Source organism: Sturnus vulgaris, chromosome 2 (genome assembly GCF_052056855.1).
Source record: "Sturnus vulgaris isolate bStuVul1 chromosome 2, bStuVul1.hap1, whole genome shotgun sequence".
Taxonomy (NCBI): domain Eukaryota; kingdom Metazoa; phylum Chordata; class Aves; order Passeriformes; family Sturnidae; genus Sturnus; species Sturnus vulgaris.
The window spans coordinates 52,875,857-52,901,864 of NC_142244.1; the positions used below are offsets into that span (position 1 = coordinate 52,875,857).

The 26,008-nt window shown below is 38.9% G+C and overlaps 1 protein-coding gene across 1 annotated transcript in view; it reads right to left on the reverse strand.

The window, feature by feature from the left end:
* STARD13 (StAR related lipid transfer domain containing 13) overlaps window positions 1-26,008 on the reverse strand; it is a 283,362-nt gene that overhangs the window by 236,818 nt on the left and 20,536 nt on the right. The window contains exon 2 of the mRNA XM_088159560.1: window positions 2,023-2,935. Coding sequence (XP_088015686.1) covers window positions 2,023-2,778 — 756 coding nt within the window. The 5' untranslated portion in view covers window positions 2,779-2,935. The remainder of the gene's footprint in view (window positions 1-2,022; window positions 2,936-26,008) is intronic.

Consider the following 26,008-nt stretch of genomic DNA (forward strand, 5'->3'; position numbering starts at 1 on the left):
TAGAAAGACATTCCTCCCTAACACCATTTCTAAACAATAGAAATAAATAATTTGACAGTTACATACATTTGCTTCAACCTGACTCATGGGGGGAGCTTTCAGTCTGCATAGTAATGCATGACTGCTGCTAAAATTTGAGAGACAATATTTTTAATTTTTTTTAAATTCTTGGAAGGTTTCCTAGAATGATGCATACTTATTTACATAGAAAAAAATCAAAACCAGGACTGCAACATTGCATATAGGTTTTGAAATGTTTTGACACATTTACTGAGATTTACTAGGTAATTTCTCATGCTTGTCTGGCAATTTATAATCCATTATTTTGCACTATAAGCTGCATCCTTGAGTTTATTTTATGGCATAGACATAAAGTAAACTAAATGACAACATCTCCTGACGTCTCCCCTTTATCTATGGGAATGACCTTCAGTAAAGAAAACAACATGCAAAGGATGTTGTGCATCCATTTGGAGGTATATTATTTTCATTATTGTGAATGTTTCTGAGTAAAGGAGGAAGTAAGGTTAGAAGAAGAATGCAATTATTAATAAACCACGTGTCATGAGAATCAGGGCAAGTATTGCATTAAAAGTTGTGCTGTTTGGGAGCCATCTTTGGGCCTTGATCTTCTAATATCTGCTGAGAAAAAATTTTAAAAATCTGGCTTATTTCTTCGTGTGCTGATGGGTTTCTGCAGTGAAGTTGGGATATTTATGAAATACAGCACAAAACTCACAGTCAGTTAAAGGCATAATTAGTCACCCCAAACTGGAGATAGATTAGTACTAAAGGAGAAAAGCAGTTAAGTATTTTACACCATAGTTTTGACATAAATGTGGACATTATAGTCCAAATTCTGCTTCTCTTCATTTAATCAGAAATCAACTGAACGCAGAAGCAACTCTGTGTTATAAGCACTAGAAGTAAAAGAAGAACTGCAGGGAGAGTAAAATAAAACACTACGTAAAAGACTACAGGATTACAGCCTGATTTTCAAGGCACAGAGCAATTTTACATGGAAAATAACTTTTAAAAGCTGGAGGAAGAAGAAGAGAGAGGAAGGAACGGTACGCCTGGCCTCCAGGTTAAGATCAATTTGTGCTACAAGGTCAGGAACACTGGAATTCTAAGGGTTTGGTTTTGCCCACTATTTGGAGTCACATCATATTTATGTACTAGAACTGAACTTCTCCAATGATAAATGTGTTTAGCTCCAGTCATTTGCTTTGTCACCAGCTGCAAGCAGGGGGAAACCGTGCTTATTGTTCTGACTAATGACAATTCAACTGGGAGGCTTCTGTTCCTCCAGTTCCAATAAACAAAGTTAATTTACTCACCATTTCTTTTCTAGAAAGGTTATATATAGTTGGATGATTTTTATTACACAGGGTTTTTAATTTTGTCCTGAAACTTCTGTTTTCATTTTGGTCACTGGTCTATAGAACATCATGCTATATAACAGCACAGATACAAAAAAAACCAGAAAAACCCAACCAACCAACCAAAAATTATTATATACCACTCTCTAATTTGTCCTCTACGTTATTTTAATGAAATAATAGTACAGAAAACAGTTATTGAGTGGAAAAAGTGCTGTGGGTTAGGTGGCTTAGTGCTACAGTGCCACCACACTAAAAGCCCATCTTTCAGCATGAAGAAATATATTCTGCTCTAAGACTAAACATGGAACCGTCTTTAGAGACTGTGTGCTGTATATGGCACAATACATGCTCTTGTAGGAATGCAGGAAATGGAGCCAATGTTCCCATCTAAATAAAAAAGAAACCAGAAAAACAAAGTTTGAAGTTCAGGCTAATAGAAGTGTGGTCAATCTGAAGTAAGATTTGTCTAGTAAAAAAAACTAGTATACTTTTACTATAGGTTTAGGTTCTTAATTTTGTAATTCACAATAATTATCACCCTATAAAAATGTACACAATTCCTTTTCCTCCTGTGACCAACCATAAATGACACCACTTATTTAAAACACACTTGAAACTTATGAGTAGCTTGTATTACCTCCAGCTCCATGTGTTTTTCTTCCTTGTCATGGTCCTTCAATGCCTTTTTGGAATGATTATTGAAGTCTTCTAAATGACAGATATGCTGATATTTAGTAAGTTCATGTTTAGCTTGCTTTCTTTGAGAAACACTCCTTCTTTGAAGACCTTTGAAAAATGCCTCATAGAGTGGCAGTTCTTTAAGTGTATCATCATCACCTCTGTTATCTGCTTCTTCCTCTTCAGAATAAAAATCATCTGCTTCTCCTGCCTCACAAATATGGAGCTTGGTGTCAGCTTCATGTGATAAAAACTCGAAATCAGAAAATGTGATAGCACATGATTTGTGTTTTATGACTCTGATCTCATAATTTGCTTCTGGTTTCTTGTCTGAATTTTTTCCTGTGAGGACTGGCCATTCTGTGTGCACGGGAAGGTTTAAAGGGTGTTCCTTTGACGTGTGCATTGTAGAACAGGATAAATCTTCATAAAGCTGCTTTGTCTGGGGCTGGTTGATGGCACTGGCACTCCCTGCAGCCATGCCAAGTTGTAAGGATGTCTCATTGTGGTCCAATAAGGATGACACAGACAGCAAGCTCAGCTCAGATTCCAGTAATGCATTCTGAAATTCATATGGACTTGTCTGATTTTCTATCTTTCTTTGGTGTTCTTCATACTTGGCTTCCTTTGGAGTTCCCAGGCACTCTGCAGATGTAAGATAAGGTGACCCCTGTTCTTCTTCATAGATGTTAGTTTCCATTCCAATGGGTTTCATCCATCAGAGATGAAAATTACTTCATTTTTGCTTTTCTTAAGAAACATAAATCTGCAAGTGTAGCCAGGAAATGTATTCTTAGTTTTCCAAAACTATGATCACACAGTCATTATTAATGCTTGGATTCTCATACAAAACATCTGAATCCTTTCAGCTCCTGAAAAAAAAAAAAAATAGACAACGTGCTTGCGATGGAGTGCATCAGCAAAAGTAACACGGAAACATGAAATGTCCATATCAAATTTACTTCACTTTACTATTCTACTGTGCGTCTTCAAAAATATTTAATGTATGTAGGTTAAATAAACTTAAAACATGAGAATTATGACTTGTTTTGCTTAGAGACTGGGAAAATGGCAAATGTAGAAATGTGTTTTAATTAATGACTCTGAGTTGATTATTGACTCAACAGTTCAGAATAATTTAAAGTGATGTTAAACATATGCTTGTTATCTAAACATGCCTCTGTTCACTGTATTTTCATTGTCTGTTAAATCACTGACAACTTTTACACTGCTCTGATAAAGCTATTAAAATGCCATAGGGAAGACTAAGGAACAAAACATAGAGAAATGTCATAGGGAAAACAGACAGAAAAGATGTCAGTACAGGCATGATTTTCTCTGTCTCGAATTCAGTGAACTGCCAGTGCAGTGCAGGACCTGCCCATTTCCAATAGATTTGAAAAGGAAAAGGAGGAGGCTAAAAATACCAGAGAATTCATTACTACATGGAGTTGGCCTTGTCTGCTTTAAAGGTCTTAAAATCCGTGCTCACATCTGGGCAGTGCACCTCCAATGCACTGGGAGAAGGGAGCAGCTGAAGAACTGATCTTACATCACTGAATAGCTTCCATTCACTCATACATGTCATTTACTTCTTGTGACAGATTGAATATTGTTAGTATTTATTTTAATGATTGTTTCAGTACTCCATCTGTGAGAGACAAAAGCAGAACAGAAGCTTTTCAAAATAAAAAGAGAAGCTTAAGCCTTTGCTGTACGTGGCAAACCTGTCAGTGATGAGGAAGATGTGTCAGAAGGCAGCACTGTGACTGTCAAAGTGGGAAGCAAGCAAAGTAAGATGCTGGCATGTGATGTGCCTGTCACTGCATGTGCCATAAACTGAGCAATGCACACCAGCTAGGCATATTTTAGTGCTGGTTAGTGTATATATTACTGTTACAATACCTTTGGTAATAGAAAGAATACTGTTACACATCCAGGAAATTTGGATTTGTTGTATTACCTTTGTCATTTGAACTGCAGCTGTAATAGATGTGAGCAGGCAGGTACCCATTGTTTATGTAGACCTCCTCTCAGCTATTGATAGCTATTTAAACGTCAGACATTATTGTAAACTGTCTAACCTCCTGCTGGAGTCAGTGGGGAGAGGAAAATGCTTCCAGAAGGTAAATTCTCTCACTTTTCTTGTTTACCATTTTGATGTGGGAGAAGTCTCCCTCCTGGCTTGACTGCCTAATACAAAACTATAGAGGACGTCTAGACAAAAAGCTTGCACCAGTCATCCAGCCTTTAGAGGGACAAATAATGCCAAGAAGAATTTCAGCCCATATCTGTGGTACATAATAAAAATAGATTACATTATCTATGCATGAATGAGAAACCTGCTTCTGAAGGCCTCATTTTCTCAGGTGCTTCAGGTTAGCCATCTACACAGAACTGACTTCACTTCCAGAAGTGGGAGAACTAATTGAGCACAGTGTCTTCGAAAAAGAAAACACATTCTCACATTTAGATGGAATGATTGGAATAACCAACTTTTCACACAATATCTTGTACATTGTGGTCACAGTGAAAAAGCCTCTTGCCATTTCAGGTGATTATCATCTGTGCTTCACTATGAGCCATCACCTTTGCTTCTCAGTTCCTGACACCCAGCACCCTGCAAAAAGCCACACTCCCATCACACAAAGCCAGCTATAAGCCAAAAAGTTCTGCATACTCTAGCAGACAACCCAGGGCAGCAAAAGAGCTTTGGCCTGGCTGCCCACATCAGGTGGGAGGGTGAGCTGTGCTCACCAGCCATTGCTGCTGGTGGCTGTCCCCTTCTTCATCTGATGGTAATTCCAAAAGAGGTAGCAGTGCTTAGGTGTCCAGGGTTTTCTCCAGAGATTCTCTTTCCCAGTCTTCACCCCATCCTATTGTCATTCTTTCCTTGGCCTATTTCCTGGACCCTCTTTAATTTTGGTAATGCTGCCAAGCAGGATCTGCTGTGATGACATTGTGGAAATACACCTCTGTGTTCATAGTAACATCTTTGCTGTAATAAGCCAAACATTTAGCAAGAAATGCTCCAGAAGCAGTTAGGGGAATTCACAGGATCACAGGATTGCTTGGGTTGGAGGGGACCTCAGGGGGTGCACCTCCCTGCACAAGCAAGGCCATCCTGGAGCACATGGCACAGGATTGTGTCCAGACATTTTTTGAATGTGTCAGGTGAGGGAGAGATTTCACAACTTCCATGGTCAATCTGTTCTAGTCATAGAGAAGTTATTACACAATAAAGAAGTTTTTCCTCATATTTAGGTGGAACTTTCTGTATGTCAGTTTCTGCCTTGTACACATCAAATTCTGCAGCAGGAATGCACAGGATAAGTAAATTATGTATTTTTTTATTTCTAATACTTTGGGATGATGCTTTAGACTTCCAAACATGAATTATCATCCAAAATATTGTATTTTTCATTATCTCTCTATATAATTCTATATTACTAGCCTTTAAAACTAATACCCAATTTCTTTTAAAACTTTGCTATGTTATTTCTCTCAAATGAGTTTTGTTTTTTTACAGGATATGATGTAAAACTGCAATTTTTACAGTTTAATTGCAAAAATAATGAAAGAGTTTTTCTGTTTACTGGATTTACTTATTCTATTGTTCTCTTTATTTTTCCTGGGATGAGACTGGAAGAAATCAAGTATGCAAAAGCAGTCTGGTTCTGTGCAAGTATGGCTAAAAATCTGGCAAAAAATCTCTGAGGAGGAAGTGGTAAGAAGAGAGAATGTCAGTTTACCCTTGTTCATCCTGTGCAACATATCTTACTCAATCTAGCAGTGACCATAAAATATAATATTAAATTCCATGTTTATAAAGAGTTACACATAGACATTTCTAGCTTGTAAAAATGGAGCATTCTTGGCAATGCAGAGAATTTAGAAATCCTGTCCACTGCAAAATTTGTAAGTCAGAGTGCTCTGAAAATTCAGAGCTAAATCTGCACATGTCACAAAAGGCCTCTAAGACAATCCTGCAAAAGAATGTAATTCTCTCCACAATGATGAATGTATGCACATACAATTTCTGAAAACCAGTCATCTTTCTGGAAAAGGTCTTCAAGACTTTTTAAATAGGGAGATTACTTTTGTGTGCATATGTAATTCTAAATATATATGGTAGCTGTACTGGTAGAAGCTAGTGTAGGTAAGGATGTGGAATAATGAAAGTATATGTAGGTTTTTCAACTAAAAATGGAATGCAGAGCTACCAGAGGTAACTGTCCAACCTGAACTGACACCAAGAAGCATTAGTAAGTGCAAAAACATTAAAAAGCAACATAGGATTTTTTTTCCTTTGCTAAATGTGAAATGCATATCTGAGTGTAGCAACTTCAGCTGTTCACACACTTGAGTTTAAAACTTACAAATGTTAGAATGTTATTTATTAATGAAAACTCCTTACAAATCATCAGTAAATTAATACAGATTTGTGATATAGCTAGTGACATGCTATGGAAGGGAAGTTCTCATAGGTCTGGCACATGCAAGTGTGTATGTGAAGCCTGACAGATCAACTTCTGTGTATCATGCTCTACTGGCTCGATTCCCCTCTGCCTGAAATAAAATTATGATGATTTATTTCATAGCATTACTCTAATAGCAAGTCACCTAGACCAGCTTTTCAAACATGGCTTAAATTACTGCATTTCAATACCCATTATGTATTTTGGCATGACAGAGCACGTGAATATAACTTTTTCAGTTTAAATTAAATTTAAATCTGAAGTGACATAGTAAACCAGCAAATCAACTCCTGATCTTGGCTGGAGCAGTACACCACTTATCTAAAATAAAAAGTTTTTATCTCTCAGGCCCTAGTGCATTTTTTTCCCCTTTCACAATGACTTTACTTAGTATTTTCTATTGACTTATACAATATTCCCCTGAAAAATTAGGCAAACAAAGCAAGAGAATGCAAGACACATAGACTAAGAGCAAATGACGAGATTAGGATTTTTTCCTGTTGATAATTTTACCTGTTTTGCAAGGTAACCCCATATTTTTCAATTCAGTTAATTTCCATAAGTGTAACAACAGGAACTGCGTGAGTAGACAAAAGATCCTCCAAGCATTGGGGCAGAACAGAAAAAGAAGTGAGCAAATCCTTAACAAAAGACATTGCAGCTTCCTTGCTGCACAAGAACTCTGTCAACAGAAATATGTGTGAGAATCCCTGGGGCGAAAACAGCCTTCTGCAAGCATTGGCCAAATTATTCAGAGAAAAAGACAGAAAAAAAAGGAGAGGGGAGGGAAAAAAATAAAAAGAGGGAATAAGAGCATGCTTCATAGGAACACCAGGCACTTCTAAAAATACGGCATGACCTCATTCTTCACATTATGCCAGACCTTAACATCGTGCTTTGCTTTATCACCTGGAGCACCTGGAGTCAGGTTCCCACTGCTTGAGTTTGGATGCTGTCAGATTTTGAAAAGGTAGGCAGTGAAATGCCTTTTGATGTAGTGTAAAGCCAGTGTAAAGGAATACCAAAATTAGCCTCCGTGTCACTTGCAAATCCTAATTATTTTTTGCCTATGTTTCATCAAGACCTACATTTGCTGCCAAAGCTTTACAAGCCTTTCCTTTTTTTATATATTAATAGAATCATAGCTTGCAGACCGACTTCTGCATACACTGCAAAATGTAGCTGTAGTGCAAGTTACTGGACACATGGGCCTCTGAGTTTGATTATAAATCAGTTATTTGCAAATTTAGCCTGGAAGGGAGAAGGATGTATTGTCACTGGAAATACAGGGTGAGAAGTCTTTGAGTTATAGTTAAATTTTGGAAGTGTTTTTCTCTATTGCTTTTGAACAGGGCAAACAGCAAAAATAGAAATGCTGCAATACCCTTCTACTTGTGTAATGGATGTATTCATGTACTCAGGCTTGTAGCTGTAGATTACTTTTCACCTTGAGAAATCTTTGAGGCACAGATGCTTGGCACAGATGCTGCCATATCTGCGTCCATCCTGACTCATTTCAGTGAGTGAAGGAGGTGGCTCTGAGATGCTGGCCTCTCTTACACCTCATGCTCCTGATTGCCTTCACTGGAGTTAAGCAGTATTTTATTCAGCAAAAAATTTGGTGCTGTTATGAACGAGTCAGTCAGCAAATTAAGCCACATCTTGAGGCAGCCATTTTTCAGGAATTACTTTATATGACAGTTTAGTGAGGGTTATCTCAATTCAGAAGTGTTCATTATCCCAGAACAGCTTCACTACCAAGTCTGTCTACTACCAGCTTTGCCATCACTGCCTCCACCTCCACTATGTCAGAAGCTCATTCTCATTGCCAAGGAAAATAAAATACCTTCTCAAATGCAATAAACTAAAATGATAAAGAGACACTTTGTTAATTTAATAGTGCTTGCATTTATGTTCATGTTAGGTGCAACTGTTGGTGGCAGATGTGCTGTTTTCCAAGCACCCTCTTAACACAGCAATGTCAACAATTTATTTATAGCTGGACCTACTTCGACATATAGGAGGAAAGACTGCTACGAGAGGAATCATTGCCACATTTTGTGCTATTAGCTGAGCTTGAGGCTGAGTTTATTCCAGCAGAGGCACTAGCATCCTGCCAGTATGCTGACTCAATTTATTTCTGCCTAAACCAGCATTTCCAAAAGCACTGTCATTGTCACCTTACACCACGTGGTAATTGCAAATAAAGTGAGAAAATACCCTCTGAGATATGACTGTTGCCTTTTCTAAGAGCTTAGATCCATGGGCAATGTTCAGTTCTAGTTAGTTTACATAAAGTGGGCCTTGAATTTGCAAATCTTTCTGCCCTGTGCAGCCCGTCAATAGCATTGCTACAATCCCGAGCAAAACCAAATGGCAGGAATGTGTGAGCAGCAGTACAGTATCTTCAAAGAATAAGATCTGTCTTTCCTTCTGCCAATAGGCACCTTTTACCACTGCATTCAATGGGTTACTTTGTTTTTCCTCTTCTGCCTCATGTACCTTGTCTTACAGGTATGAAATGTACCATCAATCTCCTGATGAGATATTGGCCAGAGGTTGTTTGACTACCTGCTTTTAGAAGGCATTTTTGAGTGAGTTTAGATTACACTCTGAATTGCTTGAGAAATTAAACCTGATGTAAAGATATTGTCCTAGAATACTTTGGCTTTGTTTTTATATGGGCAGGACAATCAATGTGGAACAGGAAGAGCAGCCAGCCATACACGGACACTGTTCATAAACACAAACTCCAAAATGAACCAACACCTGATAAATATTTTTGAAATAACACTGGATAAACCACACAGGAAAAAATGTCTGTGTCCCTTTGGCTGATGAGCTTCACATTGGTAAGATCCCAGGTTTTTATCTAAACTGCCAGTCCACACCAAAGTCAGGACACATCCTTTCTGCAAGCAAAGGCACACAGGTATGAGCTCCTGTTCCTTCAGCTTGTAAAATGAATTCCATTATGTGTGTTCATGAGATGCTCAATGGACTGTTTGGAAATTAATCTTCATTTTGCACAAGTGGAGAGAAACTGGAAGGACCAATTTTTTTAATACTGGAGGATGACTATGATAACATATAGTTACATAACACTGTTCTATTAATATATTTTCATTTTTAAGCTCCTGAAAGAAAAATAAGACAACCACTTCTCACTCTACAAGTTAGGTAAATAACAAGCAGCTTGGCTTTAGTTTTTTTTCTGTTTAGCTCTTCTCTATTCAAAATTATTTATCAAAAAAATTATCTTTTGCAGCCTGCATCTTCTAAAATTGTACATGTCCCTCTGAGAAATCTCTGCTGAACCTGTGACACTGACTAGCAGCCAAAAGCAGTTATTTTGGCATTTCATAGGGTCAGAAACTGGTATGGTCTGGTTTTGTATGGTTAATAACTCCTTAAAATGAAAGAAATTAAGTTCTTTAAATTTATTCCCCTCTCTGAAAAAGAAAAACATATCACTGTCTAGGGTGCCTTCGTGAGAAAGTATCAGTTCATATTAATTTCAGTTTTAATCATTATTGTCCACAGTTTGCATATAAGGAATTGGACGCTTGCATCTGCTGTGACCACAGAGCCAGCAGAAGATTTGTAAGCTAGAATCAAAATTTCTCTGTCATTAAAGCTTTGCCTTAATCACTTTGCATCTTCCATCAGTAAAAAATGTTTTATTTACTAATGGTCATGATTGAATTTGCACAAAGAACATAACGGACTGAAGCTTCATCAAGCATCATGACTGAAGATCAGCACTTGTTTTAATAGGATGAATTCTTCTTGCTAATATTGTTTATGGAAAGGAGTTACATTTAATTAGAAATATGTGCCCTTTCTTCCCTGAACTGAGTTCTCTTAAACAGGGATAAACAAATAATCTTAAGTAATCCCCTACACCCCTCCAAGCTTCTGATTTTCCCACAATCTATTAAATTCCCCCAACGGTTCCAACACCCTTCAATAACCCTTTAATGCAGTGCTTCTGCTTCAAGCTTCCTTTATACCAACAAGTTCAATTTCAAGTCCTGGTCCTGATCTTCAAAGCAATTTCGATGTCTTGATTCTGCCTTCAGCACCCTCTGTCCTTGCCACCTGTGGCCATGGCCAGCACAGGGGTGAAAGCCTGGTGCAGGGGAAGAGATGCCCCAGCAGCCACCAGGAGCTACTACACTCATTCCAGGAGATACCACGTAAAAATTACATCTCTCTGCTGCTTTCTGAGCGAAGTACAGAGAGAAAAATAACTCACAGGACAGTGGTGTTTGGGATAAGAACTGCCTCAGTTGGTCTGAAACCAGCCAGTCTGGAGAGTGGGAAGCAGCCAGACCCCAGTAGCTTCTGAACCCTGCCCAAGTACATTAATCCCGCTTACAAGACCTGATTGCTTCTGATAATTAAGCCAGCTGGCTGAATACCTGAAGGAAAAATAGGTAAATTCAACTGCCTAAACATAGGCTTCTAATGTCCTTTGAGACGTCCTAAGCTAACCCACTTGGCCTTCAGCTGGCAGCTCAGAGGTGTGAATCTCCTCCAGCTCCTCTGACATTCCTACTGTGTGGATGTCGTAGTTCAGCAGGGCATCTCAGGGGCACTGCTTGGCACCTGCAGGTAGGCACTTGTTTAGGCAGATGAACTGTACTTTCAGATTCCTTAGTAGGCTACTCAAAGAATTTAACTTCAGGCGCCTAATTTAGATGACTAAGTTAGGTTTCTTAGCTAAGAGCCTTACTCTCTCTTTCCCTGTACAAAAAGCCTGCATTCTTAATGTATGCACCTCGATTCAGCTGGCATAAGTACCGTAATTCTTCCAAAAAAAAAGTGTGTGCGAGTCTCCTGGTTAAGCAAAGAAGCTGCTGTAGGAAGCCAGATTGATAAAAATTGCCAGCAGCTCCCTGCTGCTTAAGGACCTCTTCCTGTGCTCCAGTACATTATTAGGGAAACTGACAAGGCTAGATCAGAACATATTCAGAAAACAAACAGGAACAAACACTTTAGTGCCAGGTTTGCAGCACTTCAGCTCCCCAGGTTTGCACTCAGTCTTACAAAGTTTCTGCGGTGTTTTGGCAACATGCTACATTTCTCAGTTGAAATATGCTGCTTAATGCAAGACTGGTAAGCAGCTTGAATAGGCAGGGCTTTGATTTATGAACTGCATCAATATGGTAATGAGCACGTTGGTTGGGCAATTAGTTTTCAATTGTATAAGCTCACACCAGCTCTTGTTATTATGAGTACAAAGGTTTGTCAGAGTACCTCTGAGTTCAGTATTTTGGAATCCTCTGGTGTCTTTATGCCTATTAGACCAGAACTGAAGCAAATTAAAGCCTCGGCTACACCTTCTGAATCTAATACGACTAAACTAGGTGTATGAAAATATCAGCAGCAAATAGATTAAATAAATGCATCCATTTAAAATGCTACTTTGCATGCTTTTTTTTTTTCCCCAGTCCAAGATGGGCTTTGATCTCCAGCAATGTCTTTATCACCCTCTCTAATCAGTGTCTGTAATGAATGCTAAAGAAACGGTGACCCTGCAATAAATGTCAATTACTACAAAGGCCCTGCTGCAGGGCAGCCCCTCCTCTCAAGACCTGCTGGGTCCATGAGATATAAATGGGCAGCAAGGGAGGACTGTGTCAGCTGCAGTGAAGGTCAGTCATTTCAGAGGGACCAAAAGTTATTTTAGAGGAACCTCCTGTGATCCCTATGGGTATGTGCAGAAACCCCAAAGTGAATATCGCTCAAACAGTTTTGGTCAAGCAACACTTTTTGGTACAAGAACTCTTCCCTCAAAACCAACATATTTTTGATGGATTACCCATGCATTTTCTGTGTAATCAAAAAAACCCCAAAACAAAATAAAAGAAAAAGAACATTTATGGTGGGAGATATTTACTCCTTTTGATTAATTTTCAAAGGAAGTGTTTCTTAAGCCAAGGTACATATTTGAGTCCTGAATAGTTATTTTGAACAAATTAGCTGTTTGCCTTTCTTCTTTTAGGTTATTTCTTCTGCTCTTATTTGAGATCTTCCAATAATTAGTTGCAGTCATCTGTTTTCCAGTTTCAATTCTTTAATTCCAAATTTCTACTTAGTCTGATTTCTTGTTTTGCTTTCTAAATTAAAGAGATTTATGGTATCATAGACCCCTCCATAGAAGGGGTCACTTTTTATCAAATAATAGCTGTTCTTTTTGGATAAACTCAAACATTTCAAGTGGTTTGACAAACATAGTCTAAAAATATCTAAATTTTCTCTCAGCCTACTACCCTAGATCTCACAAATAATGAAGCAGTGGAGCTGAGGCACACTGCTGTGATACACTTTTTTTTGGGGGTATCCAAAGAATAACTCAGGTCTTTACATGATACCTGCAATAACAGAATGCCAAGTTCAGAGGTCATTTTTGAAGCTATTCCCTGGAGCCTTCATAAGTTTGGTTTCTTATGCTATTTTGTGAGACTTCCTCAGATTTTTTCCACCTGTGACATCTTTCCTCTATGCAGACTGAAACTGCCTGGGGTGTTTCCACATGACTTTGTGGAGCAAAGTGGCAAATAAGTGTCCCATCATGAAAAATTATGCAATCTACTAGTGTGTGCTCCTAGGAATTTTAAAAGGTCTGCTACATCAGAAGTGTAGTCCACAAATACAGAAGACCTGGATTTTTTTTAAAGTGATTTGGTGTAGAAAAAAATACCTGAAACACTTTATATAGAGTCTAACAGCCATATAAAGCAAAAGTGCAGCATAATTATTTCTTAACTTTTTCTAGTTTTCCTTTCCTTTATAAGCCTTTTCTTTCCAACCTTTAAAACTAAAAACAAATGATAAGTAGAAATCTTAATCAAAGGAGATGTCAACTGCCTGGCCGGATGAGGCTCACACAAACATGAAATTAATTTAATCTGATTTTCATGAAAACGTGGCATTGATGCCAATTCTGTTAGTGAGTCCCTTAAACAAGCAGAATGGTTATGTTCAGGTTCCACATAGCATAGAAGTATTAAATCAAATGGTCAACACCTTCCTCTGGCCAGGCAAGGGCCTCTGCAACTTTATTCAAATAAATGAATTTGTGACAGAGATAGTGTGTTTCACCTTAATTTTTGCAAGTACAAAGTTTTGCATCAACATAAGCGAGATTTTCTTCCCTTCAGAATGCTGAAAGTCATTAATTCAGATATCAGTGTAGCAAAATTAGCATTTCCCATCTTTGTGACAAGAAAAAAAGACTAGTTGCTTTGACTAAAACTTTGGCTTTTAGAAGTGCCACAAATTCAGTTTTAATCTTCTTTCATTAAAAACGTGAATGTGCTCATCTGTGCATATTGCATGTACTTTTACAGAGACCCTCATGACTGAGGATGCCTGTGGATCTTAGTGGGAGTTAAAGAGCAGCTTTTCATGAAGCTCAGACACTCTAAATCATACCAGTCTAAAGTGTTAGTGTTTATTTGTAATGCTAGATATAAAGTCTTATTTCAACACTGAGGAATAACCACCACATTGGTAATATTTTGTTTAAAAGCATAAAAAAAAAGTTGATGGTTTTATTACCTCTCTGCTCAAACAAATGCTAGAACAAATGCTCTAAGTTTAAGCACTCAGTGTCTACCTATTCTAATGCTCCAAACAGCTTAAGGCTAAAGTTTTTGATGTTTTTATCACTAAATATATAAGGAGGCTTGATCTTCAAAAACCAAAGGCCTTTCCCTTTGTAAAATGTGAGCCACTTCTAATGTGTGTCTCTCCAAAGGGAAAAAAAGAGCAAAAGCTCTGATTTCAAAACTTCAAGCTCTCTCTGGCTGTTTTTTGATACATGTCTTGTCCCCACTGTTCTTAAAAGAAGCTTAAAAATGGTCAAAGACTAGAACTAATACAACTTTGGCTCCCCAAGCCGAAGTGATGACAGGGCAAAGCAGAGGTGTGAAGTACAGACTTCCCTGCACACCTCGTCCAGGCTTAAATTGCAAACCACCCACAGCAGGCAGAGTGGCCAGGACCAGGAACCAGCAATGTCACCACCCCTGGCCACCCACACCAGGGAACTTACTGCCGACAGGTTTTCCTCTGCCACCTCTCTCCCTCTTTAAACTGCAGCAAATGAACAGTTTTTTTATGCTTTTGCTGGTGGGGGAACATGGAATTGGTCTTGTTCATCTTTCATCACCAGAAGCTATGTGAGCACGCGGCAGTGCTGCAGCCACAAAGGCACCATGGATTATTAACCACAGAGCTGCATTGCTTTAGTCAAGCCACACTTTGCAAGATGATGCCCAAAAGCTGTGAAAAGCAGTTACTTTTAGTCTTTCCTGAGGAAAAACAGAGCCCTGTGTAGAAACAATGCAAGGATGCACAGTAAAGAGAGAATTAGCTGTGCCACTTCCCAAAAAATATGTCCTCAAGGCTTCAACAAGCCCTGGAAGAACCATGCTCTGAGCTTAATAAATAGGCTGCATGATAATAACAAATGGGCAAATGAAGATTTTTAATAATTTAAAATTTCAGTTGTTCCAGCAGACGAAAATTAACTACCTTGATCTGAGTCAGATTGTGTATAAATATAGAGAAAATTGTAATACCACTCTAAAATTGCTTGTATTCACAGCTTAACATACTTATTAACCTTTACCCATTGCATTTTAGGATATTTATATTCTTAAAGCATAACATCTCATATGCTAAAGAAATATTCGCACATATGCAAATACTCAGGCAAGGACTCTGCTTATTAGACCACCTGGGATGTACTCCCCATGTATTTGCTAGAATACACTACTGTCTTCCCTTTAAATAATTGTGATTTTTATATTCCTAGGAGTTTACATTGTGAAAATGGAAATTCCAGTGAGAGATTGACAAGTATCAGACTGAGAGCTGCTTGACAGACTTTCACCTCGCTCCCTCTGAAAATGTGTATTACCATATGGATTTTAATGACTTGTCCCTACCATTCTGTAGCCTGGGATTTCCTGCTGCACTATGCACACGAGACAGGCAACCAAGGACGTGGCAATACAGGAAAGGCAATGGTGAAACAAGACATGTTAATCTTTGACTGCGTGCTGTGATAAGTAATTAACGTCACTTTTAAGTGAGTTATTTACATGTAATTGTGTAATTTTGCAAAACGTTCAGTTTCCCTTTAATTCAGGTGCAGTACCTACCTACCTGGCAACATCAAAATTTTTAGTGAATTCTTGTCATAGATGACCTTCTGCTAAGTAAAGAAATGTTAACTTGCATAAACAATTCCAAAGATATTTGAAAGTACACTAAATAAACACCATACCTGTGAGGGTACAGGCAAGTAGAAGGCTTTTATGAGCTTCTACCTGAAATACTGTTGAGTTTACTTTTCTCAGAGCAAGATGCAGAGTGCCATAGGGTTTCCCTGCTACGTGTTTACTGCTACAAAACCCCCTTACCACACCCCATTTCCCAATACAATGTAGATATATGGGAAAGCAGCAGTGTCCACCATTCATTTGCATTCTTCAGGCTAAGACATTGTCAGTACGTTGTCAGTGTGTCCAAAATAACTCGTTCAGTTATGAACCTCAACCTATGCAAGCAAGATAAAATACTGGGACTACTAACTTCCAGGATTTGTTTTGGGAGAGTTTTTATGTAATGATGTCAGTAAAATAGTGTATGTGAAAGCAGTTCTTCAGAGACAGTTTAAATGCTACTGCAGAAATGCCTACCAGACTGTGAAAGATCTGTTTTAAGGGGTATTAAAAGAAGACAAGGAAGGTTCTCTCAAGCATGTGTACTCTGTTCATGCATGGCCATGACAATTATTGTAAATGCTCTTTATCAAACACCATTTTATCTCAAATTAACATTTGTGTGGCGAGATTTCTCTTTACTGTGATAGGTACTGGTAATTAAAGAAATAAAATTATACTAATTTCAAAATTTTTGAATTCTCCATTTCCACTTGTTTCCAGAAAACTTGATAGCTTTATTTTGTGCAACATTTTCCATATGGGGGTGTGCCTCACTAATGCATATTTGAAGAGCTTATGACAAACAGGAGTACACAAGTGAAGATAAGTAGTCACATATTTGTGTGCCTGTTGTTATGAATTCAGCAATGCTGAGTGCCTCTCACTCTGTCACACCTGGTATGAGACTTAGGAATTTCAAAACACTAGGTGCTTCTACATTTCGCCAGAAACAGTGGCTAAATTAAATGCCTTCAATTTTTTCCCTCTCTCAAAAAATGTGTGACAAATCCACTGCCATAGAAGTGCAGAGGAGCTTAGGAGTGTCTCTGGCCTGCAGAACTGGCTGGGACAGCAAACTGACCACTAGTGATGCAGAGAAATTCCTGGTTTCCTTTGTCCTATTTATGTCAAACACCTTGGTGCTCCTGATGATTCCCTTTTCGTAGTGGATGCTCTGCAGTGGGTGATACTGTGCAAGCAGGGACAAGACTGTCCATGTAGCATAGGTTGGGCAGGTAGGAAGGAGCTGCCCATGGTCCATGACCCTCCCACCGGCTCTAGGAACAGCTCTCAGGGCAGCCCAGAGCCAGGCAGGAGGCAGCTCAGGCACAGCTGTGTTCAGCAGGCCAAGCTGCTTGACTCTGGAGGTTCCTGGATCATGGATTTGTAAACTTGCTGAACATGAACAGCATCTGTTATTAGGTGTCTCTGTCTTGACTTGCAAAGCGAGAAAAAAGTCTAAAGGAAGGGACCCAAGCACAGAACTGTCTAGTACAGAGAAAGAGGGGTTTGGAGATGGCTCATATGATCGACATGAAGGCTTGCTTTCACAGAGATTTGGAAATGCCTTATATTTTAGGGTAAAGCTTGATATTTTTGAGCTATATGTTGCTTTTAGTTATCTGGCACTGCTCAGAGAATTAATGGGTGAGCTCATGCTCTACAGTCACATGTGGGGTCATAACTCAGCCCATCTTAGAAAGACTATGAGCCTCAGTGTCACCAATAAGCTGCAAAAAATTGATAAGTGGGAGCCTGGAACTCTCCCTTTCCAGGGAGATTCTTCTCACCACAGGCCAAAGACCCCGCTACGTTCTTGCTCACTAGGTTTAGCCCTGTAAATCTCATCTCCCTTTCAGAGTGGTGTTTGTTGCTGGCAGGAGGATAGTGCCATGCCAGAGGATGCTGAAGCCTGGTGGACTTTTTCTGAAAAGTAAGAGCAGTGTTTTAGACAGTGGGTCCAGAAAGCAAATGTTCCAGCTCCTGGGCAATGAGAAGCCTCTTCTGCTGCTGCCATTAGAGCATCATTTTTTCTGAGTTCATGAATGTCATTGAGCAGAAGATCTGCTCCCAGGAAAGAGGATCCTGCTTTACTCACAGCCTGGGCTGCTATCAGCACAGGTCACTGGGTGGGTCTTGCTATGGGCTGGGGGCAGATGGGCCAAAGCTCTGGGAGCCACTGACCCAGCCCGAGTGTCCATGGCAGGCAAGGGAGCAGGTCAGCTTTGACATGTAAACCAGAATGGAAACCAATGAACAGGCAGCATTGATGAACCTGGGGAGCAAAACCAAGGGCATGTGCTAGCTGAGTTAATTGGTGCTTAATGCACTTAAGGCAGAAATTCAGAAATTAAGATCTGATGCAAAGATGACTCAGAAGCAACACACTGGGTTTAGCTGGCATGCATAGGGAGCTTCCCTATTAAAGGAAGCTAAACATTTGTCAGTGCCAGAGGGCTTTTATAACAAGAGAGTTGCTTTAGCCCCAAAATCGTGTTTTCTAACAATGCCCTGTCTCCAAATGAGGGAACACCAAAGCTGACTCAGAGAACTCTGAGCTGACACTCTGCCCAGAGGAATAATATGAATCATCTAAACCACTCTTACAGCTCCCCCTGTCAATTTACTAAAAGCATCATATCTTTAGTTGGATCTGCTTAAAAAATGTGGCCTAAGGCAGGGGTTTTTTTGCTGCTATGTCAATACATTGAAAGATCCAGAATGTGTTTAAGGGTAGGTTGATGTGTATTAAAAAAATCCGTAGAATTCTCAAAGTATTGTTCTTGCTTTCTCTGGATAACATCTTACAGAAAGACATGCTTCACACGACATGATTTTAAAGTGATGAAATCTTTGCTTCTTCACTGCCTCTTTTTGTGACTCCTCCTTTGGCTCAAAGGAGTTGTGCCAATATTAAAAAAAAAAAAAAAGTTATTTATACTGTGGTAGAGCCAGGACACCACATAAAGAATCTGTTCTTTATTGTGTGAAGTGCAGTAAATTCCCAGGAATGAGTCCCTGCCCGAGGAACCCACAGCCTATAACTCTGAACATGGCACGGCACAAAGAGCTATGGAAAGCACAAATGACCATACAGAAGACAGATCGTGATGGGCATAAATAAACACCAGTGTTGGCCAGTGAGCCCCTAGAGGCTCATGAGGCTGGTTGAAAGCTTTAGAAATACTGATACATCACAAAATGCTAATTTTCCAGTCACATCCGGGATAATTTTTAAAAAGCATTAAAAAGCATTTTAAAAAACCCATAAAAACATTACTGAATGGTGCCTCAGTACTAAAGACATGAGGATGTTCAAGGGGGTTTGGCCATTCTAAATTCAGGTGGAATCAGGAAGCAAAGTGTAATTTCAAAATATAGATGAAAATATTTTCAGTGATTTTGTAGGTATACCTTTCAGCTAGTTACTTATGTTTCTTTATGCATTTTGACTGAGGTGAGATTTGGATTGTTTAACTCATTCAAATTCCTTCAGCCACCTAAAGTAACTATTTGTAAAGTTTTGATAGGTCAATGCAATCCCACAGTTTGCTGCTATGCATTTAATACCATTCTTTCTTCAAAGTGGATTTTTAAACTATTTTGAAGAGTTAAAAATAGTTTATTCTCAGCCAGAAAGTAATTAAATGCCATTCGTTCAAATGAAAATAATTCCTTTTACTCAAGGACATTTTCTCTGTTAGTGCCTCTTTTCCAAGATTCCATAAAGTACTCAACAAAATAAGTATCACGATTATGGAGGAAAGACCATGGAGAAAACAAAATAAAAGGCTGTGTACATAATTTCTTGAACATTTTGCACCTTAAAACTTCTGGAATTAAATATTACATCATATTTAAAGACAAAAACCCGTACATTTTACTCTTCATCTTACATAATGTGTTACTAGAAACAGGATTGAATTTTACACTGAGAGCATCTTGTGAAGTAATTCTCAGTCTGGCACCATGTTTACCCTTAAAAATATAATTCTGGAAAACTGCTCTCCAGAGAGATGCAGCTTTTTTGGCAAAAGATGTCCTTATCAAGCTTCTTTTACTACCTTAACATAAAACAATTTCCTTAGTGAAATAAACTGTATAGTCAAAGAGAACTGTTTGCTATAAAAACTGAATCTAGAATTTCTTCCATTAGAAATCTCTTGGTCAGAGATATTATTTTTCTCCATTAGCTACTCAGCTCTTATTTACTGTAGTCATAAAAGACAGTTCTTCATATGATACCACACCAAAGAGCAGCAACAACAACAAAGGATTAAACACGATGTTTTTCTCCAAATGACTGGCTGAATCAGAGCAAAACAGATTGCTGAGGTGTGTCTTCTGCTGAGGCTCACAGTGTTGGTTTGGCATGTTTATGGCTCTGCTGTCTAGTTGCATTTTGTTACAGTTGATTAATTTAACTAGATTTTATAGATCTATCTCATCTAATAAAACAGTCCATAGCAATACTTTGAACTTTTTGTAAAAAAGTGTCATTGCTGCATTATTCATTTAATTCACTAGTGCACACTGGAAATTAATCAATTTGAGCTGTAAAATAAAATTAGATGTAGTAGGGATTTTAGCATAGCTAAAAGATTTGGCTGAGGAAAGATGTGAGGAGATGGGATGGAATAAAAATTAAAGCTATTCAAAGACTATTTATGCAAAAATTCTTTTCATGCAACTGTGAGAAAAATTATTGCAAACCAAACCAAACCAAACCAAACCAAACCAAATCACTATGATAGGTTAAATACTCTCGTTCCTTTTTTAAAAAAATTAATCTAGGGAGGCATTTTTCCAGCTTTAATAAGATGCCTTTTCTGACATAACAGAAACTAATTTTAGAATAAAATATTTTTTAATATTAATTCTTTCAGGAATTCCTGTTTTGAAGAAATCAACAAAGTTGTTCCCATCCTGATCTGCAGCGAAATATACTTTGAAATGTTAAATTGTCTTGCAAAGTCTAATCTATGATTTCTGCTATTCACCTGTCCAAACCCTAGAGAAAATAGTCTCTGCTCTAGAAAATTAACAAAACTTATAAAGAAGCATTAATAACAAGATTTTAAATATTATGTTTTTCTGTCACAGATACTGGATGAAAAACCTGAGGCTGGTGGATTACAATTTCATTTTTCCTGTCTTGGAACAGAAGTGTCAAGGAAAGCCTTAGAGAAGGCAAAACTATTGCTCCATAATCTAAGCTTGGAAACAAGGACTGTTAGGCACACTCTGTGTGACCAATTTTCAATGTTTTTCTGAAAATAAGCTACCTATTAGAAGAGTCTGTCTCTCTCCAGGGATAGCAGAAGGAGCTTAGGATGACAACTATTGATGGGTTATCTTTGCTTCCCAATTGAATCTCACCAGGACAGACCAGCCCAGTTCCACCATGAGATACCAAAACTGATCTCCCAGGAGCATTTGATTTAGCTTGTCACATCTCCATTTCTAGAGGGGGCCAGTGCAGTCCTCTGAGAAGCTGTGGCAAACAATCAAAGTCTCAGTACTTCAGCAGGGCCCTTTGAAGGATGTAGAGGTCCTAGGCATACCCCATCTCCAATTAATCTACAGATGCTGTAGTCTTGGGATTAGTCTATCAAACTTGTTAATGGGACATTTGCCATTAAAAAAAAATAAATGGGCAGAGCATACACAATGATATTGGCAGAAAGAAGTGCTGCCTTACTCATTATTTTCTCACTCTTCTGGCAGAGTGAATAAATCAACTCTGAACATTGTTTAGGCAACTTGCAACACTGGTGTAGACTGCCTAAAATAACTGCTTATTGATGACCTATAAATCCAACTTAAATCTCACATTAACCTTTTCTCTGAGTAGCTTTTTCATTAGTAGATGATTAAGTGATTGGAAATGGCTGAAAATGAAGCCACTCAGCTTGCAAAAGGGCAGACCAATGTCCCTGTTGCATTTACAAGTTCTGGTATTTTTCAGAGTTGGAGGCACCAGGTGAAACTGGGCTGTTTCCTGCACAAGCTGATTCCAAAACTTGAACACAAACCATTGCAAGTTAGTAGACAGACACCTTGTTTGGTTTTTTTTAAAGGCAGCTGAAATTCATACTTCCCATGCTGTGCTCAGCTCCCAGACTGGATCTCTTATTTTTTCCCTTACTGCATAAATATTAATAGGGTGGAATTCCCATTTATGTCAGTACCACATTACCATTTGTAAGAAACCTTACTTTTCACCTGCCAGAAGCTCATCAGAATTGCACAGTATTAACTGTGTTCTTGTGCAGCACCAGGCCACAGAGGGAGTGATGCCATTTTGCCAGACCTGCCATACTATGTACATTAACTTCAAAGCATTTAATGAAAAAAATAACTACGTATTTCTTACTGTTAGTCTTTAAATATTGCCTATATTTTTAATCTCCAGAAGCTCAGTTTTGAAGAAGCCTCCCAAAATAGCACAGTAGATTGAAACACCAGAAAATACAGAAAAAAGAGCCACTTTTAACTGACAAGAACCATCAGCAGGGCCACTTGGTCACACTGCAGTGGTAATAAATTGATTCCTGTATCTACTACCAATTTCCACTGCCTTGTCTGACAGATTATTACATATGCAGAGAAGCCTTCTGCTGGGAGACATTTAAATTTCAGCCTGTGACCTCATATTTTACCTTATTGCTAGAGATGCAGACCTAGTTCTGTGTTCTACCCTTAGGTACTTGTACACTGTAATTAAATCCTATCTCACCTGCTCCCTTTTCACGGCCCAACATGTTAAGGTCTTGGAGCCATTTCTTCAGAAGATATATTCTCCTGTCTCCTAAATAAGCCTTGTTCCCTGGATCCCTTCCAAGTTTTCCTTAGGGAATGCACCAAATTACAAACCTCTTGAAAGATTTAAAGGTCCAGCGGGGCTTCACGTGGTGCAATAATTGGGGGAGATTGGTTTTAAAGGATATGGCTGGGCAGGTTAAAGTCAATGGAAGTTCAGTGTGTGGAGAGATTAGAAGATCAAGGCTTGGTAGGCTGAATGCAGTATGTGACCTAAAAATGTTAGTAGGGATTGAGACAACAGTGTCTGTTCAAATCCTTTATCTAGGACTGATTTTCATTCTTGGTGTGCATTTAAATACCTGTGTAAATAGCTGTGGGTTTAGGGAAGCCCAGGGAAGAATTGCAATTTGCTCCAAGTGGTGTGCAGCCAGAGAGGGACACCCGAGTGTGCATAAAATGCTGCAGGGACAGAGGACAGTAGGAGTCCTGGTCCCAGAGTCTGGGGTAGGCAGCAAGGTAGGACCAGCTATGGAAGCTCCTGCATTCTCATCCTGTCTGGAATCAGGGTCAGGATGCTGCCTAAAGTCACCTGTCCTCCAAAACTGCTGGCAAGTGAGAGAGAGGCATTGGACCTGAAGGGCCAGCACCCCCACCTCCTTGGCCAAAACCTCCTCCTCCCCACCCTCCACACTGTGGAAGTGCAGAGGATCTGTCCCCAGTCAGGTCAGCTGTCATCCATCCATCCATAACCCATCCATCCATCAATCCATCACCCATCCATCCACCATCCATCCATTCATCCATCCACCATCCACTATCTATCCATCCATCCACTATCTATCCATCCATCCACCATCCATCCATCCATCCATCCATCCATCCATCCATCCATCCATCCATCCATCCTTCCTTCCTTCCCACTTGACCAGCCTCAAATTGCAGGTCTGTGCCACCACAGCTATCATCAAACACTTAGAGAGGATGCCTGGATGCAGGGAATCCATCCCATAAATAAACCATAAGTGTAATTTGCCCTGGAAATGAAAGAAATGCTCTGTTTAACGATGCCCGGCTGTTCGATGATTGCAGCGAGCGCAGTGACAGTCACAGTGATGAACTGTGCTCCTCTGAATACACTCTCAATAATAGCTGTGTGACAACTCATAAATGACATTTCTCATATACAACACCTGATAATGTCAGCTTCACTACACTAATACACTCATTGCTCTAATATCTCAGTCTTTCAGCTGGAGAATGCTGCCTGCCTACAAAGCAAAGCAATTTTTATGCTATTTATCAGAACACTTTGTGCTTTGTTTCCCATGGAAAATGGGATTGTCCTATCTATGTCGTAGAATAGTCCTTATCCCAACAGATAATACAAAAGATTAAATAAAAATAAGGGTAGGAAAATAGATCACAGTATTTGCCCATTTATCCCATGTAAATGGGTTTCATTAAAAAAGTTATTTTAAAAAGCAATACTGAAAATCCTCTGCAGGAAAGGTCAGGAGTTTCTGAAACATTATTCAAAGGCCCTACCTGTAAGAGGTGGACTCCTAGGGCTAGACAGCACATTCCAAAAACTGGTGAGCTCCATGAATGTTATATATCAAAAGCAGGACTGCTCCTTAACATCATCCTATGCACATTCCACTAAGAATCCTTACAAAATATTTCTGCTAAGGATCTCTATAAAATATGTGTCAAATCTAGTGTTTTGTGTCTCAGCCCTGCCCCCTTTATGAAAATCCCTTCCACAGAGCAGCTAGTCTGGTTTAGTCTTTATCTTTCCAATATGTACTCAAACTCCTAGAATCTCTTCTTCCCTCTACCTCTTATTCTACTTTCTGTAGTTTTTATTACATCTCCTTCCTTTATATTGTGGGGGTGATGAAGAAATACAGTCTAATTCAATATCAAGAGTACTTCTTTCTAGAATCCCTGCTGAAATGCAGTTCTTTTACTTGTGGTCCCTCAGTCTTGGCAATCAGCCAACAACACTTTTTGATTTTTAAAATGTTAAGGGAAAAAGTTCAGATAATGAAACAAAGTCCAATTAGAGGGACTAATGTCAAAGTGTTGATGTCTTTGCAAAGGATTAAAATGTGCACAACACCAGGAGTGGCCTTATTTCAATGTTTTAGACTAAGTGGAATAGAACTGCTGAAATCTCCTATAAAAGTGGCAGCCTTTGCCTTTTGCAGCCTTCTTGGTTGTTTTTCTTGCAGCACAACCACAGATGACAGACTCTCAAAATCTGTGGTGAGAAATGGACCTTGTCTGAAGGAGCTTGCAATTTAAACATGCAAAACAAGAGCCTGGAAGAAAAACAGAATCAGAAAATTCAGGTGGCAGGTATGTGATAAAGGCAGCAGCTGCACAGGTCCAGGTCCTGTTCCCTTTTGGTTTCAATCAAGGATTCCAAACCTTAGGTTTTTCTCAGAACAGGACAGAGAAGTGGCAAATTAAGGCAACCAAAGTCATCTCCACTATATCTAAAAGGTGCTAATACCCAACTGAAGATTTCTTTCATTAAAAGAGTTTTAAACAGACCAGGCATAGGCACTGCAAGGCTCCTGCCTTTGGTAAACCCAGTAGTAGGGTTTAGGAAGACCAGACTTGGTTATAGCCCAAGTTGCTGGTGAATCTGCCTCACTGCCACCTTCTTAGTCCTTTGCTGCTCTCTCCAGCTTAAATGAAGGATTAAAAAGGAGAGTGCAATTGCATGCTGCATTGGTGTAAATCCTTCTCCTCTGCTTTTCTAAAACCACATTTTCATTTTTCTTTGTCAAAAGATTTAATGTGTAATTAATCTGTTTAATTAATTTGTTTTAACAGGCAAGAAAATGTGTTCTAGCAAAAAGTTCCTCCCATGTATGTATGGTCTGTTCAAATAACCTTTTTCCCAACTTCTCTGCAATCAGAAGGTTTGAATTCTAATGCAAAATGTTCATGCTAGAACCTGATCATATCCCAGAGCTACAATTCTGAGTGGCATCAGTCCATGGTATCTGTCAGTATTTGCCAAAAACATGTCAGGACTCCCCTATAGTTCAAATCACCCATAAATTCTACACTTGCACAACATCGGTGACCTCATACCCAAGGCATGCCTTAATGATCAAGCAAGTGGAAACGTTCAGTAAATACATTGAATGTTTGACATTGTTATCAGTGGGTGTTCCCTGGGTCTCTTGTGAAACAATCCCAAGATTAATGCAAGGCCAAGAAGTGTCAGCCAAGTGAAAACCTTAAATGTTAGTTACGAAATTTAAATAGACAACAGCAGTTTTCCTGCGTTAAAATTCAGTAAAATACTTCTTAGAGAAGTATTGGGGAAAAAAAACCCTGAATTTTCTTAACAGTGAGTTGTTTGGTTGCTTTTGCTGATTTTCTTTTAATTCATTGCTCCTGATATTGTGAAGCTGGACAAAGTATGCCAGTCTCATGA